Here is a 17,462-nt window from a genome sequence, read left to right as displayed (position 1 = left end):
CTCATCTGCTTTCTGTCTCTATGGATTTGAGTTTTCTAGACGTTTCCTATAAACGCAACCATACAATGTGTGACCTTTCACTTAGCGTCCTGTTTCCCAGGTCCGTCCATGTCGTTCCTCCGTATGGCTGAATAACGTTGCGTTGTGTGCGTGCAGCATTTTGTTTGTCCATGCGTCATTGATGGACATTTGAGTTCCTTTTGCTGTTACGATCGCAATGCTGCTTTGAGCACCCATGTGCAAGTGCTTGTAGGAACCAGTGCTTCAGTCCCCTGCTGCTCGCGGCGGTTCTGTTACATTCGGTTGCCGCTGACACCAAATAAAGGGAAATGCAGGATGAGGTGCCTTCGTGTCTTGCTTCCAGGTTGGATGACCAGTCAGTACATGACCTTGTTTTTTGTGTGTTTCTGTTGACAGACACGTTATCTAACGTGTTGGTTCGTGGACATTGAGCTCACAGCCAACAGCACTATAACTCTTGCTTGACGGAGGCGTACCTAACACGCACATCACACCTTCTTGAGCTTACCAACAACAGGCAGCACTGCTCACTGCTCTTTGGGGCCATTTTAAACAGTGAAATTGCCCACGAAAAGCACAGAAATGTGAAAAAAACATGGCACTAAATAGAGAAAAGAACGCTTGTTTACCGCATGTGAGCTAAAACAAGACAGGACGTCAAGGTGTTCAGTATCACGTGGGAGCATGCATGTTGGAGGACTCAAATTTTTCACTACTCTGTGCACACCCATGTTGGAAGTAATGTGAGGCCACTGCCAGGATGATTTGGGGTTACCGGTAAACTGGAGCCAATAGGTAAATTTGCAAATATGGAATCCACAAACACTGAGGATCCACCGTGCTATAGTCACTGCTGTCCTACAGTGACTGTGACTGTTCCATTTGTTTAGGGGACCCCAGACCTGTTTCCTTCCCTCCCTCCCCCTCCTCCCTCCCCCTCCTCCCTCCTCCCTCCCTCCATCCTTCCCCCCTCCTCCCTCCTCCCTCCCCTCCCCTCATCCCTCCCTCCCCCTCCTCCCTCCCTCCTTCCCCCTCTTTCCTTTCCCCTCCCTCCTTCCCCCCTCCCTCCCCTCCTCCCTCCCCCTCCTCCCTCCCTCCCCCTCCTCCCTCCCTCACCCTCCCTCCTTTCCCCTCCCTCCTCCCCCTTCCCCCTCCCTCCTCCCCCCTCCCTCCTCCCTCCTTCCCCCCCTCCTCCCTCCCTCCTTCCCCCCTCCTCCCTCCTCCCTCCCCCCTCCCCTCCCCTTCCCTCATCTCTCCCTCCCCCTCCTCCCTCCCTCCTTCCCCCTCCCTCCTTCCCCCCTCCCTCCTTCCCCCTCCCTCCCCTCCTCCCTCCCCCTCCTCCCTCCCTCCCTCCCCCTCCTCCCTCCCTCCCCCTCCTCCCTCCCTCCCCCTCCTCCCTCCCTCCCTCCTCCTCCTCCCTCCCTCCTTCCCCCCTCCCTCCTCCCTCCTTCCCCCCTCCCTCCCTCCTCCTCCTTCTTCCCCCCTCCTTCCCCCTCCCTCCTCCCTCCTTCCCCCCTCCCTCCTCCTCCTTCTTCCCCCCTCCTTCCCCTCCCTCCTTCCCTCCCCCTCCTTCCTCCTTCCCCACTCTTTCCTCCCTCCCTCCCCCTCCTCCCTCCCTCCCAACTCCCTCCCTCGTTCCTCCCTTCTTCCCTCCTTCCCTTCTTTCCCTTTATAGCCATCTTAGTGGGTGTCCAGTGGTATAGGCATGCTTTTATTTTGCATTTCCTTAATTATTAGTGATGTTGAGCAACTTTTCATGTGCGTATTAGCCATCCATACATTTTCTTTGGAAAAAATGACTGTTCCAAAACTTTGACTATTAGATTGTATTACTCATCTTTTTATTGTTGAGTTGTTTTCTATATTGTGGATACTAGCCTCTTAGATGCATGATTTGCAGATACCTTCTCCTCTTCTGTAAGTTGTCTTCCCTTTCTTGATAATGTTCTTTAATGTACAAAAGTTTCTTTTAACAAAGTCCAGTGTTACCTATTTTTTCTTTGATTACTTGTGCTTTTGGTGTTAACTTCTTTATTTTTGGAAGTGCTGTCTTTACATAATTAATCAGTACAACCTGTTAAAAGAGTTTATGCATTTTTTTTTTAATTAGAAAGCGTGAAGAGTCAGATTTCAGGGTTTCAATAAATGATTACTTATTTACCAGTGGCTGTAAATGGAAAGTATTTGTTTGCAGATATCAGATATTTACAAGGTTTTTACATTGTGGAATTTAAAATAATGACATCATCAGGGCCACAAGTCCATAAAGTAGTGTCAAAGTCATTTAACAAACAGCTGTTTTGCTTAGGAAAATTGAAGGGAAACACTTATTACTGTTTTAAATAATACTTTCCTCTTTAATAAAGAAGACTCTGCCTTTTAAAAACTCTGAACTTTCTGCCCTAAAAGGAGAGTCTCAAGAATATTCGTGAAAAAACATAAGAATCCCGGAACTTGGAAATAAATATGGGTTGGTGTTTATTTGTGTTAGTTTAAATGTAGTAGCCCCATGTGTCAGAAAACTGAATCTGTAACACTTAAGTTAGTCTAAGCAAGCAAATAATATCAGTTAACATTGCTTTAGTCTACTAAGTAACTTTAAATCCAGAAGATCAAAGGAAGTTCTAAGTAAAAACAGTCCTTGTTGCAATTTGCCCAAAGCAGGAAAAGGCTAGAAATTACATGTCACCTTCATATCCTGGCTTGCTGACCTTGTGCTTGGATCCAGCCCGTGTGTCAGCTGTTCCCATAGCCGAGACCCTGCCCCTCCGTGGGGAGGTGGGAGAAAGCGCTCCTGTCCTGTAGGAGCCCAGACACTGAGAGCCCCGGCCCCTTACACGCAGAATCCAAAGCCTGCTGCTTGTGCTCGCACTCAGTCTGCCTCGGCTCCTGCAGCTCCTGCTGGGGCCGTCCCTCCGGAGCAGACCGAGCTGCAGACCGAGCCGCAGAGCCGCAGAGCCGCAGACCGAGCCAGCCACTGTTCTTCTTTGCACGTGAAGGTAATACGTTTACTTACGCTTCTGCATGCGTGAATTAGTTGTTTGAGAATTTATTTAAAAACGGAACTTTGTTCTCTGCTTCTAGGATCGAATTTTAATTTCAACTCCTAGGTTTTTTTCTTGGTATGAACTTTGAATGGCATCTAAATGCATTAAAAATCTTATGAAGGTTATTTGAATTTTGACCTGATACAGAAAGGTAAGGTCAGCCATTTCTTGGGTTTATTAAAATGTGCTTTCTTTAGTAAGTCAGGAGGAAACCTCAGATTTAAAGTAGTTTAACATAATAAAATAAAATTAATTAAATAAAGTAGTTTATGTTGGGGGCGCTTGGGTGGCTCAGTTGTTGGGCATCTGCCTTCGGCTCAGGTCATGATCCCAGGGTCCTGGGATCGAGCCCCGCATCGGGCTCCCTGCTCAGCGGGAACCCTGCTTCTCCCTTTCCTCCCCACTTGTACTCTCTCATTGTCTCTCCTTCTCTCTCTCTCAAATAAATAAATAAAATCTTTAAAAAAAAAAGTAGTTTATGTTGTTTCATGCTTTGAGAGTCTTCTTTAGCCTCTGTCTAAAGGAGAGGATTTTGAAAATATGTGCTTCTCTTGTTACTAGCTGGTAGAAAACTAGGTGTAGAACCCTAGGAATTACTTTACTTGTGTGAATTAAATATCGTAAAAAGATGGTAAAATATTAGCATCTTCCAACCTATAGGGATAGAAGTCTGGTGAAGATACCTACCTCAGAACTGAGGGTCCACAGCAAGCGTAAGTCATGGCAATGCCCATCTTAAATCTGCAGGCTGTGTGTGAGTCAATGACACGTTTCATGCATTGTAATTGGATTTACCATTCAGAGTGGAAGTCAGAATGCGTGGGCCACATTTACGTGTTTTCTTTTTTATTGACTACATTTGACATTTACCATTGTGTAAATTGAAGACGTAGGTGTGTTGATGTGGTACATTTATATATTGTAGCAATGAATGCTGTTGTAGTGATATTTAGCACTGCTATCCCATTACGTGGTTACCTTTTCTGTCCAGTGTCAGGGGTAGTGAAGTTTTAGTGTCTTCGCAGGTTTGATGATGGTGGTTCAGTGTTGTGTGGATTCATTGCCCTGCGCGAGTTCTCTGGCTTGTTTACTGCCCATTGCAAATCTGTACCTTAAACAACATCCATTTTATCCCTACTGTGTTCACTTCTGCTTACAGTAGATAGATAATTTCTATGCCACTGGCAGGGAAATTCAGACTAGTTTAACTTGTGAAATATTTATGTGTCTGAGAGTAAAATGTAAATTTTAAAGCAATTAGGAGATAAAAACTTTGTCAAAACAGGTATTTCACTCAAATCATTGACATTTCATAAATGAGTTTCTTCAGTGGTAATGCAAGAAATTGAGAGCACACTTTACAATATGGTAAAATTTTCTCTAACAGGTAGTCTCATTGAAAGAAAAAGAATGAATATATCCTCTTCACCCACATGAAAGTTATTTTTGATCATAGTATTTATAATTAAGAAAACTCTAGTTCCCTTTGAAGCCTCAGGAGTCACTAAACTATGTAAATAAACTCCAAACTAATGCATGTTTCACTTGTGGACAGTGGATTTACTGCTTTCCGTGGTTTTAATGTCTGCTGACACATTTCTGCTTCTTAAAATGCGAAAATAAATAATCTTTTTGTATTATGTCATTTATTTCTACACTTTACATCTCTGACTAGGCTAAATGCTTTCATTGCCAGTCTGGAACATGGGAGTACTTTATTACTGCATTTGTAACTTCTTGTGTTAGTGTTCACAAATAAGGCAGAGTATTTTCATGTGTCTTCCATGTTTCGTCTAGCTTCCATCTTAGATGTGAATTATAAGATTGTGATCAGGAACTGTTTGCACTGATTATGAAAAATGTTGACGTGTCTGAACCTACAAAGGTTGACCTACAAAGCAGCTTAGAAAACACATGTAAACCTTACTGCATCTGGAAAATACTATGTATCGTAGCACTGCTGCATCCCACATTTTACCTTGAGCCCATTGTCTTTGGTTTCTACTGAACTGGTCAGCCCTTGTTGGCAACTGTGGGGGAACCGTACGCCAGTGGGTTGCCCCTGCCAGTCTCGTGCCTTTTGCTGGCCTGGTGGGAGCGGTGTGCACTCCTTGCCCATAATCCAGAGCGTGGCCGGCAGCCTTGGCACACCGGCTCTGTGAACACTGCCTGTTCTTTAAAATGGCAAGTCCTGATCACACCCTAACACAGGAAATACACATGGGTGTTTAGGACTGGACAGATGAGGTGCTTAGCCTGTCAGCCTTTTTGGAAAAAGTACAAAACAAAGTAACTCAAGTAAAAGAGAAGCACAACGGGGAAGAGGGTAGCCTTTGTTGGCTCCGTCTGAATTTCTGTGCTTTATTGATTTAATCACCAGGAAGCAGGCTCATACCCTGCAGGTGCACATACGCAGATTCCAAGAGAAATGTTCTCAATGAACATAGCAGCTGCTCAGTAAATGCTTGCTGAAGAAGGACGTTCACCTATTTCACTGAAAAATATGAGTTGATTCCCTTTGTGGGCAAACAAGGATCCCGCATGGCCGGTCACTGTGATTTCAGTTCATCTGCTGCCTGCAGGAGAGCAAGTCGAGCTCACAAGCGTTTGTAGTGATAACGTCAGTAAAGACAAACAGCTTTATGAAAGTCTCACCCAGGTTCTCAGGAAGAGTGAACTTACTGATCCAAAGCAAGGAAGAAAAAAAGACTTTACGAATTTGATGTTTTCCTAAGCTTCAGGTAAATCTCAGAGTTCTTTAAGTAAAAGGGTGTGTTTAACTGTGTTTGATACAAGTACCTGGAGGTATTGCTCTGTAGAGTGAAGGATGCCCTTGAGACGCTGTTTGCTGGACTCTGGGTAAAGAGTCCATTTGGGGCGCCATTCTAGGGAAATTGGATTTGTTACTGCTCAGACTTCACAGAACAGCAGGGCGTGGAGCCTGCTATCAGACACGTTAGCATTTGTGGGGAAAGCTTAGATAATTCCAAGAGTGGTGTTAAAAAACAACAGTTACCATCTAAACCAAACAACCCGGAGTTCTTTATGGTGATTGATCTCAGTTTCTGTGTTGTGGAAGACATTTGAAAAATTCTCTCACATTCTTTTGCCTCATAATATGTGGGAGTAGAATTTTCTTGATTTGATTTATCTCGGTGGCGTGTTTTTCCTTTAAGCTAGCTGCTCAGTTTTAAGTTTCTGAGATGTGTGAAGTATTAACATTCCTGGTGTCCTCGAGCTTACTTGTGATCTGTTCAACACATCAGTTAAGCTCTGTAATATGATCCTGTTTCTGCCGGGCAAGAGCTACAGTGTCCCAGAGAGATCTCCGATTGCGAGGTTGCCTGTTGTGTGATTTTACTTGAGGCAGTAGTTTCAGATGAAATTCTATGGCCTAAACACAGACCTGTCACGGGGAGTGGGGGGTGGGGGGTGGGGGGGGTGGGTGGGAGGTGGGGGGGGTGTTGCTGCTTATTGCCAGAGTGCCCTGTAATTCTTACCAGTGTCTGAAGGCTATCTGATCTAAGAATTGGAACGTTTAAGATGCTTAAAATGCAATATATTTTTCTTTTCTTTTTTCTTGGCACAAAACTTCAGGGAACATGCTCTTTTACTACGAGGGCTTGGGACTTCATTTTGAAGATTGACAAGGAGTTGGGTACCTAATTTATCTTGAAGGTTAAATAAACTCATTCGTCAAATGGGCTGTATCCTAAACTTCAGTCAAATGATACGTGGGTCTGAGGCCACGTGATGCCATGTTTCACCTTTTCTCAGTGCCGATGTGCGTGAATTCTGCGCCGTTGTCTCTCAGACTGTGGGGCAAAGGCGCTCTCCTTACTGCGCCCTCATCCCCACCCTTACAGCTTCAGAAATACTCTTCACTGTTAGAGAAAGACCATCTAAATGCTCTAAAGCACATCTCACTTGGAGTACCGGTTCCAAATGTGTTTGAGAGCGGCATTCTGCATTTTAAGCGATATTTTCTGCCTGTTGAGTATTTTGAGTGACTGTTGGTGCTCTTATGACTCGATCAGCATTAATTAATAAGATGTATAAATCAGTGATTCTCAGCCCTAGCCACACATTGGAATCATCTGAGGAGCTTTTAAAAAAATGCTACTGACCACAGTCCCTTCCAGTATGAATTCAGTCAGAACCTCTGGGGCCAAGGCCCTGGGTCTGTAATTTTTTTTTTTTTATATTACTAAAGTGATTTTAAAGTGCAGAAAGGGTTGAGAGCACTGTAATAGACTTGTAACTTTGTGAACATTTGTTGTATATATTACATTCCCTTCCAGACTCGTGGCCAAGTCTAGAGGCCAGTCGTGGCCGGCTCCTAGGTTAGATGAACCCTTATCGGAGGGCTTTCCAGAACTTTTGTCAAAGACCTTTGATTAATACTAATAATGATAGAAGACTCCTCTGGTTTTATTTTACATAGTCTTAGTTTTACCCGTGAGCTCATGTGAAATTGAAACCCAGAGATACAAGAAGCCTTTGTTTTTGAAGGGCATAGATGTGTGGAGACTGTATCGTGAGTGTGGGGAGACGTGGTGCATATCGTGCAGACTGATAATTTTTGTGGATGAACTTGGAAAAGGGATCTCTGAAAACTGTCCTCATCACCGCAATCCAGTGATAGTTCTTGTGAAATAAGAATTTCAGGAGACAAGTGTTCATGCTAAAAAGATGTTCTGGGCTATCATGTATCCCAGATGTAAAACAGAAGCTTTATTTTACATTCCTCTTCCCAGGTAGACCTGTTACCAAAGGCGCATTGGATGTAAAACACACAAGAAAACGGAGATTGGTGTTTCTGCAGCCCAGAAGGCCCTGGCGCCTGCCCGCGTGGGTCTCTGCTTGGACGACTGGACTCTTAGCTGGCTGTAGGACTGCTTCCCAAACAGCGTTTTCAGACTTGCTGTGACACTGTAAGATCTGCCTAAGGTTATTTAACCTTTATATTTTTGGGTTGTAAATCTGGGAGGGACAGTTTATCAGACCGTTTTTTTTCCATATCACGAAGCTGTTTGTAAATGGCATGAACAGTTGTAACGATGAAACATTTCACGTTTACAGTTTATTGATGTCTTTATCAGTATCGACTATGTATATTAAAAGAGGTTGATGTCAGATTTCATTTTCAAAGGTGGTGTTTGTTGTCATAAATCAGAACTACCTTCTCAATAATATAAATTTAATAGAACATAGTTACGTTTTCATTATAAGAGTGAACTGTGACTCTCAGATTTCCCGGACTCAGTTTGCTTCTTCCTGGTGTGGGGACAGCATAGTGTAGCACCCAGGGGGCTCTCGTGGAATGTGTGCTCAGGGGACGGGCTCTCCAGTGTGCACCACTGTCTCTCGGGGGAGAGAACTTCTGATTTATCGCCATCTCTGAGGAAGGGGAACAATAGCAACACTCCCTTATTTTTGTAGAGTTCTTTGTAACATTTGAAATCCTCATCGGTGATTAAGTGAAGATATTGCTAAGTGTTCTTCTTGAAGGAGAGCTTAGTGGTAGGAAGTTTGTGAACTTGTCTCAGAAGGGGAGAAGATTCTGTTTCCTCACGTATGACCGATCTTGTCAGTTCCTTAACAAACCTGCGTCTTTGATTAAAGATACAGATTTCGCTGTCAGGTCACAGTTACGTTTTGAAATTGTTCAAACGCTGCATGACTTGCTTTTCAGGTTTGCATAACATGCATGGATAGAAAACACTTCTTTTTTTTTTTTTTTCCTTCAGCTAAGACAGCAGAAGAGATGATTTATTGTACACATGTTGCATCCAGCCACAAATGAAAACAGAATTAGTCCCGAAAGTCACAGGTCCAGGGCAGGGGAAAACACTTCTTAATTCAGTGAAATATGTCTCTGACACTCTTGGATTCTGAATTGTACCTTCTGAAACTGTCTTGGGAAATCTTGAATTCAGAGGCGATTTTTCATGCAACCTTCAGACTGGGTTTTGTATCTTTAGCTTCCAGGGGTCCTATTGGAGCTCCCGGAGCTGGGCCCTGCCGTGGAGACATCTTGAGGTAGCTGGAGAGCCTCGTTGGTCTGGCCCGGGGCGGAATCCCAATCCTGTGATTTAGATCAGTTACACTTCAATACTTTGAACCCCCGGGTTCTCTGTAGTGAGTTTAGTAATATCTACAAAGAGGTATTGTAAGGAAAGCGCTTGACACAGAAGATAAAAAAAACCAGTTTTAATAGCCTTTAAGGGGAAAAACATCACTGAGACACGGCCTTCTACAGGCCCGCTTAGCAGCCCCGCCAGGGAAGAGCCTACAGGACAACTCTTTGTCCATGTGCAGCGGGAGAAGCTACTTACCCTCTGGCCACAGCACCAAGTATTAATAGTGATCAGAAACGAGGCCATCATTTGGGATGAGCATCAAGCCATTTTAGACGAACGATTTCATGTTAAAACAAATTTGATAAGTAATGGATACAGGTGACTGAATGCCTTTATACCTGGTGTGTCTTTATACATCCGTCCCCTAATATCTGCTACCACTTGAGGGAAAAGACTGTCTCACCCAGTTAACTGGGCACGGTGCTTTAATGCGCATTTGTGAATTGCACCCGAAAGATTAAAATCTGTACCTGTAGCGCTTTGTCAAGCTGTACTTAAACTCAGTTACCAACTAGAATCTCTCCCATTAAAATGTGTTACTTTTCTCTGCCTTCATCGGAATAGCAGACCTTTGTTTCTGTCACTCCTGTCCTTTCCCTGCTTGACTCGCTGCTTGAATTGTGCGCCTTTTGTCGTAACTGAGGCCCGATGCTCTGGCGAGTCTGTGGTTTGCCTTGTTGCATGAGGTGTGTTCCAGGGACCAGCAGTGTGGGCACGTTGCTGGAGGCTTGTTGCCCCGCTCCATGTGGACTGGATCTGAATCTGCATTGCAGCAACATCCCCAAGTGATGCTTGTGTTTGAGAAGCACTGGGTTAGTGTTTTGTGTTTTACTCAGTGAAACTGTGCTGTGGGGAGCATTACTCTTCTGAAAAAGGTGACTGGCTAGAGCACGGGACCGTGTTAGGGATCCTGTCTTGCCCTTTACTGTTAGGTTTGGTGATATGCATCTGACGAAGATGAGGGTTCTTCTAGAACACATGATTGAGCTTATGGAGAGTCCTTTAGTAGAAAGCCCTGAAACCCTGGGCCTTGGGCTTCCTGGCCTACCATTTGAGACTCTGGATCTTCAGTTCTCTTTAGCAAAACGGACTGGTGATGCCTGCCTCACCTGTTTTTTCTGAGGGGTGAATCAAGTGGGATCCTGCATGTGAAATGCTGGAGCTGTCGATGGGGGTGGGGGTGGCGCTCCTCCAGCTGGTGAGCCCCGCCTTGTTAGAGGTCATGCTGGCTTTGCTGGAGGTCACTGTGGTGATTGGAACAGGTCTGTGTATTCTCCTCATCATGGCCTTTAGATTTTAACTTGACAGTTTTCTGATCGTGCTTCCAGGGTCCTGATTTTCAATTCCAGGTAGCTACAGTGAGGTTTGCATAACAATGCTTTAGAGATCTCTGTGCTCTGCTGGCCACCTAAATAGTTTGATTGCCCCCTTTGTGACCCTGTGTCCTGTAACTTATTTCATATACAGTATGTTGATGAATAAAATTTTCATAACTCAAACAGATCCTACTGTGGTTATACAATAATATATCCAATGAGATTCTGCTTTCATTTATTTTGTAAGAAAATATATATATTTAATGATTTTATTTATTTACTTGTCAGAGTTAGATAGCACACAAGCAGGGGCAGAGGCAGAGAGAGAAGCAGACTCCCCACTGAGCAGGGAGCCCGACTTGGGACTCGATCCCAGGACCCTGGGATCATGACCCAAGCCGAAGGCAGACGCTTAACCGACTGAGCCACCCAGGCGTCCCTACTTTCTGTCTTTCAAATATAATTTCCTTATATTATAAAAATATGTATTACTATATTATTATACTTAATTATACCAATTGTGTATGTTATGCATAATTATATATTCTACAGCTAAATCTGTAAGTTTTCTGGGTCCCAAACCAGAGTAGGAGGTGATCGTGTGATCCCTGTAATCACATGAACTCCGATGACTTTTCTCTCTACGTTGAAACATGAGTGAAGGGTCTCTGCAGTGTCCACGGTGTCTGCCAGCTACCTGTGGAACTGGTGATGGTTCTCTTTCTTGGTTCATAGATAGTTCTGGTCCAATAGATCGTCATGTGTGTTTCCAGAAACCCGACATGGAAACCTGTCCTGAATACTCTGTATCATCTGTTCTTACTCCTTAGCTTCCTGTTCATTTCCTGTTTCATCCAGTTACTCAGTATATTGTGTGGGGTGTTATTGTAACAGCAGATATATTTCAGAAGATAAACAATGTAAAACACATCCACTGAATAGATGTTTAGTTATCCTTTAAGGTAAAATAACTTTGTTTCTGTTTTTACATTTTAATGATAATTACCTTTTGTGCAATGTTAGTCTCTGTGCTAGACACTTTATGTTGTTTCATTAATATTTTATTACTATAAAGAAGATACAATTATAGCAAAAGTTGTAAGTGCTACAGAAAATGAAATATGGAAGTCTTCGCCACCCTTCCAAAATTCCGAGTCCAGCTCTCCAGCAGGAAACAATGTTAGCATTTTGTATGTCTTTCTAGAAACTATCTGTGTATCCTAACCATATATATATGTATCTCTCTCCTTTTTCAGTGAAATGGATTCATACCGTATTAGGCTGTTCTGTAGCTAGGTTTTATTTACACTTAAAGATGTACTTTGGACTTCTTTCCATAGTAATATAGCCTGATCTAACTCATTCTGCAGAATGCCCAGTGTACAGATAGGATAAAATTTAAGTCTGCTATTGGTGATATTTTAGATTGTTTCCAGTTTTCACTGGTACAGACAGTGGGGCAGTCTGTAACATCTTTATCTGTGCATTTATCTTTACACATTGTTCAAGTATATCCAAAAGATAAATTCCTAGTAGTACTGTGGTCAAAGGATTTGACCTTTGGGGGTATTTAGAATTCTCATTAGGAGCGCCATGTTGCTCTCTTAGATGGTTGTGCTAATTTGCATTTGAAGTTTAAGAAGAGCCAGGAGTAGAGACTGTAAGAGTGTAAATAATTTGACCCACATTCTCAAAGGTGGAAAGCAGTAGAGTCAGCTTTCAAACTCAGATCCACCCACACTGTTTCTTCTAAGCTACAGATGTCTCAGCCGCTGTTTTGGTTTTATTTTAAATAATTTTTTTATTTATTAGAGAGCAAGAACACGAGGCGGGGGCGAGGAGAGGGAGAAGCAGGCTCCCCGCGGAGCAGGGAGCCCGATGCGGGGCTGGATCCTAGGACCCTGGGATCGTGACCTGAGCCGAAGGCAGACGCTTAACTGACTGAGCCACCCAGGCGCCCCTCAGCTGCTGTTTTTTTAAAGCATGATATTGGCTTTAAAGCTAGGAAGCCTCTTTCTTATCTTTTTATACTCTTAACACTCAATCAGCCAGTTATGATAATTCTTCCATTATAAATACACAGCCCTTTATGGTTTTGTGTATTGATTTTATATCCTGCAACTTCATTGAATTCACTTATTCTCACAGTTTTGTGGTAGAGTCTTTAGGGTATTCTACATATGATATCATGCCATGTGCAAAGAGTGACAGTTTTCTTCCATTCTGACTTGGAGGCCTTTTCTTTCTTTTTCTTGCCTAATTGCTCCGGCTAGGACTTTTGATATTGTGTTGAATAAAAGTGGTGAAAGTAGACATCCTTCTTTTGTTCCTGATGGTAAAGGAGAAGCTTTCAGATTGTCACCGTTGAGGATGATGTTAGCTGAGGGTTTGTCATATGTGGTCTTTATTACGTTGAGATATGTTCTGTCTATACCCACTTTGTTGAGAGTACTTACCACAAATGGATGTTGAATTTTGTCAAAAGCTTTTTCTACAACTGTTGAGAGGACCGTATGATTCTTCTCCTTCATTCTATTAATGTGGTGTATTACACTGACTGACTTATGAGTGTGGAACCACCCTTGTGTCCGTGGAATAAATCCCACTTGATCACAGTGTATAATCCTTTTAATATATTGTCGAACCCAGTTTGGTAATATTTTCTTGGGGATTTTTGCCTCTCTGTTCATCAGGGATATTGGCCCGTAGTTCTCTTCCTTGCAGTGTCCTTGTGTGGTTTTACTATCAGGGCAATGCTGGCCTCGCAAATGTACCTGGAAGCTTTCCTTCCTCTTCTAAGCCCTTAATGGTTTCCAGAACACGTTTACATTCTCATTGTGGTCCTATGAGATGGACATTGGGTATTATCCTGATTAATACGTGTGAAGAACTGAGGCTCAATGAAAAAAGAAATTAAATTTTAAAATGTAATCAGAAGATGGTCCTTGGCCAAAGGCCCTATGGCCCCCAAACTGCCGAAGCACTATATAAAAACACTAGTAGAAGAGGTAAAATAAGGGGTGTGGGATTAGTGGCTTTGAATGTGTTGATATTGGTGCATTCTGTTCACAAACAACAGGAAAATGCACTCAGATTTCTGGCCGTGGGGCCCTGTCACACTTCAGGCCAACAGTAGCTCAGGAACAGCTTTCTTTTGGCTGCCTCTGTGTGTGACGGGTGGGGAAATGGGTGACTTAACAGTTGGGTGCATTTGATCCAGAACTTTCTTTAAACTTCACTGCAGACATAATCACGTGGCATTACATCTGTCTTGATAGTTCCTTTTTATTATGTTGATTCTTCCTCTGTCTCATCTATTTTCCCCTTAGCTCTCTCTGTCTTAGGCTCAGACCAGATTTTTTTCTAAAGAAATAAGATCTTTCTCTGTAAGGCTGTAGGCTCCATTTTGACTTCAGATCGGAAAGTTTGCTGTTTTCCTGGCCAAATACATCTACTGAACTTAATCCACAGACATTTCTTAGAATAATTTTTTTCTGTTTTTGCTTTTAATTATTTTTTGCTTATAATTCACAACTTTAGTCAATTTGATTGTTTCTATTTTATGATTAAAGAACCTGAATCATAAGAAGCTCATGTGACTTACTTCAAATATAAGCCAGAGTTCAAATGATTGTTTACTCTGCTAGTTCCTACTGCATTGAAAGACGTCTCCAATTTAAGAGACAGGTTATGTTCCAAAACTCCATTTGTAAGTCATGATTTGGCACTTGGACTGCATTTTACCAACGGTGGGGGGAAATGTTATAACCCGTGATTAGGCCCCTTGGCCGGCCTACAGAAGTCTGTTTAGCTCTTATGTAACCACCTAATGATGCATTTGCAGTAAAAGTAAGAGAATGATCGTGGGATTCTGGTTACGAAGAAAACTCTTTCCCCGGAGAAGCGTCCAGTCGAGAGATGGGGACACAGAGGGAACTGGAGAGTTTACAGGGACATCACGGTGCTGCGAAGGCTGCTAGAGGCTGGGACACTGTCTAAAGCCCAGGTTCTTGTTAAAACTTCGAGGATTACGTGGTTGTTAGACACTTGGCACCGGCATAACTTCCGGAACAGCTGTGATTAGCATCGACAGGACTGATGGACAACATAGATTATGTGAGATGATATTAACGAACCTGATGGTAAAAACCAACCAGCAAATCAGAGAAAACATCCCCCCTTTGGTCCTCCAGGTGGCAGGGTCAGCGGAGCTGCGGACCCCACGAGCTGGGGCAGCTGGGCTGAGTTCTGGAGAGAAGGCAAGGGTCCCAGGTCGGGGGGAGAGGAGCCCGTGATGTCTCTGTGTGGAGTGTTTTTCCACGAGTGTCTGGTTCTGGGAAGTGACCACATTTATGTCCTGTGGCTAGTGCTTCTTACACGTTCTAGGCTGTCTTGCACTTAAGCGTACAAACAAGCATCTTAAATTTCACTTGGCTTTGGAAAAAGTCTAGTGCCTCTTTAGATGCCCCCTGATTCATGTCTTAATTGTTCTCAGACATTTGCATGCAGCTTTTTTTGTTGTTGGCAAAAGGGTGGATACATTCTGGGTGAGAGGAAGCTGCTGTGACAGATCCTCCCTGAGGCGGCCCCTGCCCTCCCCCTGGGCCGGTGACAGCGGGCCTGCCACCAGCGCCCTGTGCCGGGTGCCTATCCCAGAGAGGGAACCTGCCTTTACTACATATTCAGGACCCCTCCCCGTTGTCCCTGCAAGGGAGGTTGGGACCCGTGACCACTTTCAGAAGTGATAAGACAGGAGGAGAGAAGTCACCATCCACCCGGTTTTATGTATATTCTGATGTTCATAGATTTCTTTCCACTAAAATAATTTACAAAGAAATTGTTTGAAGTCCATGTAATTCCGTCTCTTATGATGTTGAATTTGTACGTGTGTTTGAGTAGTCTTTTTCTGTCCAAAAGGTAAATACAATAACGATGCTGAATTTGTGCCCAGCGTCTTCTGGGCACCAGGATCAGACTGGAACTGCGCATCGCTGTGGTGCGCTCTGCTCAGAAATGCCCTTGCCATGGGGCAGGTGTTGGGTGAGAATGCACACGGGACCTTCCTGGTGGGGGCCCAGGTTTGCCAGATTGGATGACCATATGCTCAGACTGAGCCAAGGTGATTTCTTCTGGTGCCTGCATGACCGCAGGAGGTGGGGAGAGATTGCTCTGGAGGCTGTTCTGTCTGCTTGAGGAGTGCCCTGCCTGAAGGGCTAGTGAGCCGCATGGGCTCTTGCTTTTTTCTTGTTGACTTTAACGTGCGGGTTAAACAGACCGCCGGCAGTGGGTGACCCGTTGTTCTTACTGCAAATTCCTAGGTTTTGTGCATGTGGTCAGAGGTGAGGTGGGTGAGCGGGGAGGGAGGAAGTTGTGTGTTTTAGCTTTTGTTTGTTGATGGGACAGAAACATGCTACTGGTAATTTGTTAATTTTCCTTTACATTGAAAGCCTGGACCTTCTGGTAAAAGGAAGAAAAAAACAAAAATCTCAAGCAAATCCTGCTCATATTATTTTCTCATGTGCAAGCAATGATACATAACATAGAAGACAAAGCAATAAGTTCTTGGCAACTTAACATGGCTTGTTCATTTTTTAAGCATTGTAGTCATCAGTTGAGGAGGAAAAACTCTGGTGTCTGATATCTTGGTTGCAACAATTCTTGGCTTAGCTGATTACTTTTTATTTTCGTTTGTTTCTTCTTCTTCTAGGACCTGAGAGACTTAGGGGAAAAATCATATTTTCTTGAGATCTTTCTAAGACATAAGATGTTCTTAAGATTATTCAGATTATCTTAACCTTCAGAACTCACTGCCGTCATGGTGGCCTGTCATTTTGTCATTACTCCTGTGTCCTGACACCCCATGCCTGGCTGAGGAGTTGAAGGGCGATGTTGGTGCCCTCTCTCTCCCCATCCTCTCCTAAAATGCGCCAAGTCTTACCCCATACTTCACACCGAGGACAAGCACGGGGAGAGAAGGGTTAAAAGCAGAGGTGGGGAGGAACAGGCCGGTGCACAGAGCAGCTGTGGACCCGAGCGCCGCGGGCCGCCGGGCCCCTTATAGAGGCTGCTGCGTTCCCCCCACGCTCTTGACTCCTTCCGGTAGCTTTCCTGTCTTGTCTGCATCTCTGCCTGCCTGCCTGGCACTGGCTGGTTTTATATCATTTTCTCTCTTAGGGCCAAGAAATTGGAACATGGCTGTGAGCAACGGGAACAGTGATTTTGTGGTTCTGAGCAACGGCAGCAGCGCAACCAGTGCCCCCAAGCCTGGCGCCCTCACGGCCTGTGATGGGGACCTTGCCTCCCAGCAGCTCACACCCAGAGAGGCCCCAAAAACAAAAGTGAGTCTGAATGGATGCCTGCAGGTCAATGGCACCGTGAAGTCCTCCTTTCTGCCCGTGGACAGCCACCAAAGAGTACCCACGATGTTGTCCCCATGCTGCCACCTGTGCCCGTTCCATCAGCCCCTGGCCGGCCAGATTAGTCACGCAGAGGGCTGCCCTGAGGCTGGCCCGGCCGCGCCTTCTGCTCTGGCCTCGTGCTGCACGCAGCCACGCTCCGAGTATTCTGCACCTCTGTGTCCCAGCCACTCGCCCGTCTACCAGACTGCGTGCTGCCTGCAGCCCTCGCCGTCCTTCTGCCTGCACCACACGTGGCCCGGCCGGTTCCCACACCAGCCCGTGCAGCAGCATGCGGCCGGCTTCAGGTGAGTGTGCACAGGTTCTGCTCGCCTTCGCATCCAACCAAGCCCACATGAGTGCCCCCGCTTGTGTTGATCTCCCCAAAAGGAGGAGGATACATGTGTCAGAGAAGGAAAACCAGAATGCGCATGAAATAATGTGTCCCTGTCTCATCCGTTGAGCTCTTCGTCAGACACTCGCGCACTTTCTGCCTGCCTACCAGTTGGTTCGGTGTCCCGGTGGCCTTGACTTACAAAG

General features: G+C 44.6%; 1 protein-coding gene across 22 annotated transcripts in view; it reads left to right on the top strand.

The window, feature by feature from the left end:
• Nucleotides 1-17,462, top strand: part of DISP1 (dispatched RND transporter family member 1) — a 176,046-nt gene that overhangs the window by 113,726 nt on the left and 44,858 nt on the right. For 8 of the 22 annotated variants that reach the window (XM_027611184.2, XM_027611171.2, XM_027611176.2 and 5 more), the window contains 2 exons: nucleotides 7,826-8,002; nucleotides 16,702-17,230. The exons of 3 other annotated variants lie outside the window; for them this stretch is intronic. In XM_027611184.2, the coding sequence (XP_027466985.2) occupies nucleotides 16,719-17,230 (512 nt within the window). In that variant the 5' untranslated portion in view covers nucleotides 7,826-8,002; nucleotides 16,702-16,718. Of the gene's footprint in view, nucleotides 1-2,916; nucleotides 3,021-7,825; nucleotides 8,019-16,701; nucleotides 17,231-17,462 lie in introns of those variants that run through there. 11 more of the 22 variants (XM_027611179.2, XM_027611178.2, XM_027611174.2 and 8 more) reach the window with 7 other exon arrangements.

This window comes from Zalophus californianus, chromosome 10, assembly GCF_009762305.2.
Source record: "Zalophus californianus isolate mZalCal1 chromosome 10, mZalCal1.pri.v2, whole genome shotgun sequence".
Lineage (NCBI taxonomy): Eukaryota > Metazoa > Chordata > Mammalia > Carnivora > Otariidae > Zalophus > Zalophus californianus.
Note: the sequence above shows the minus strand (reverse complement) of the source record. Positions and strands in the feature narration are given on the sequence as shown.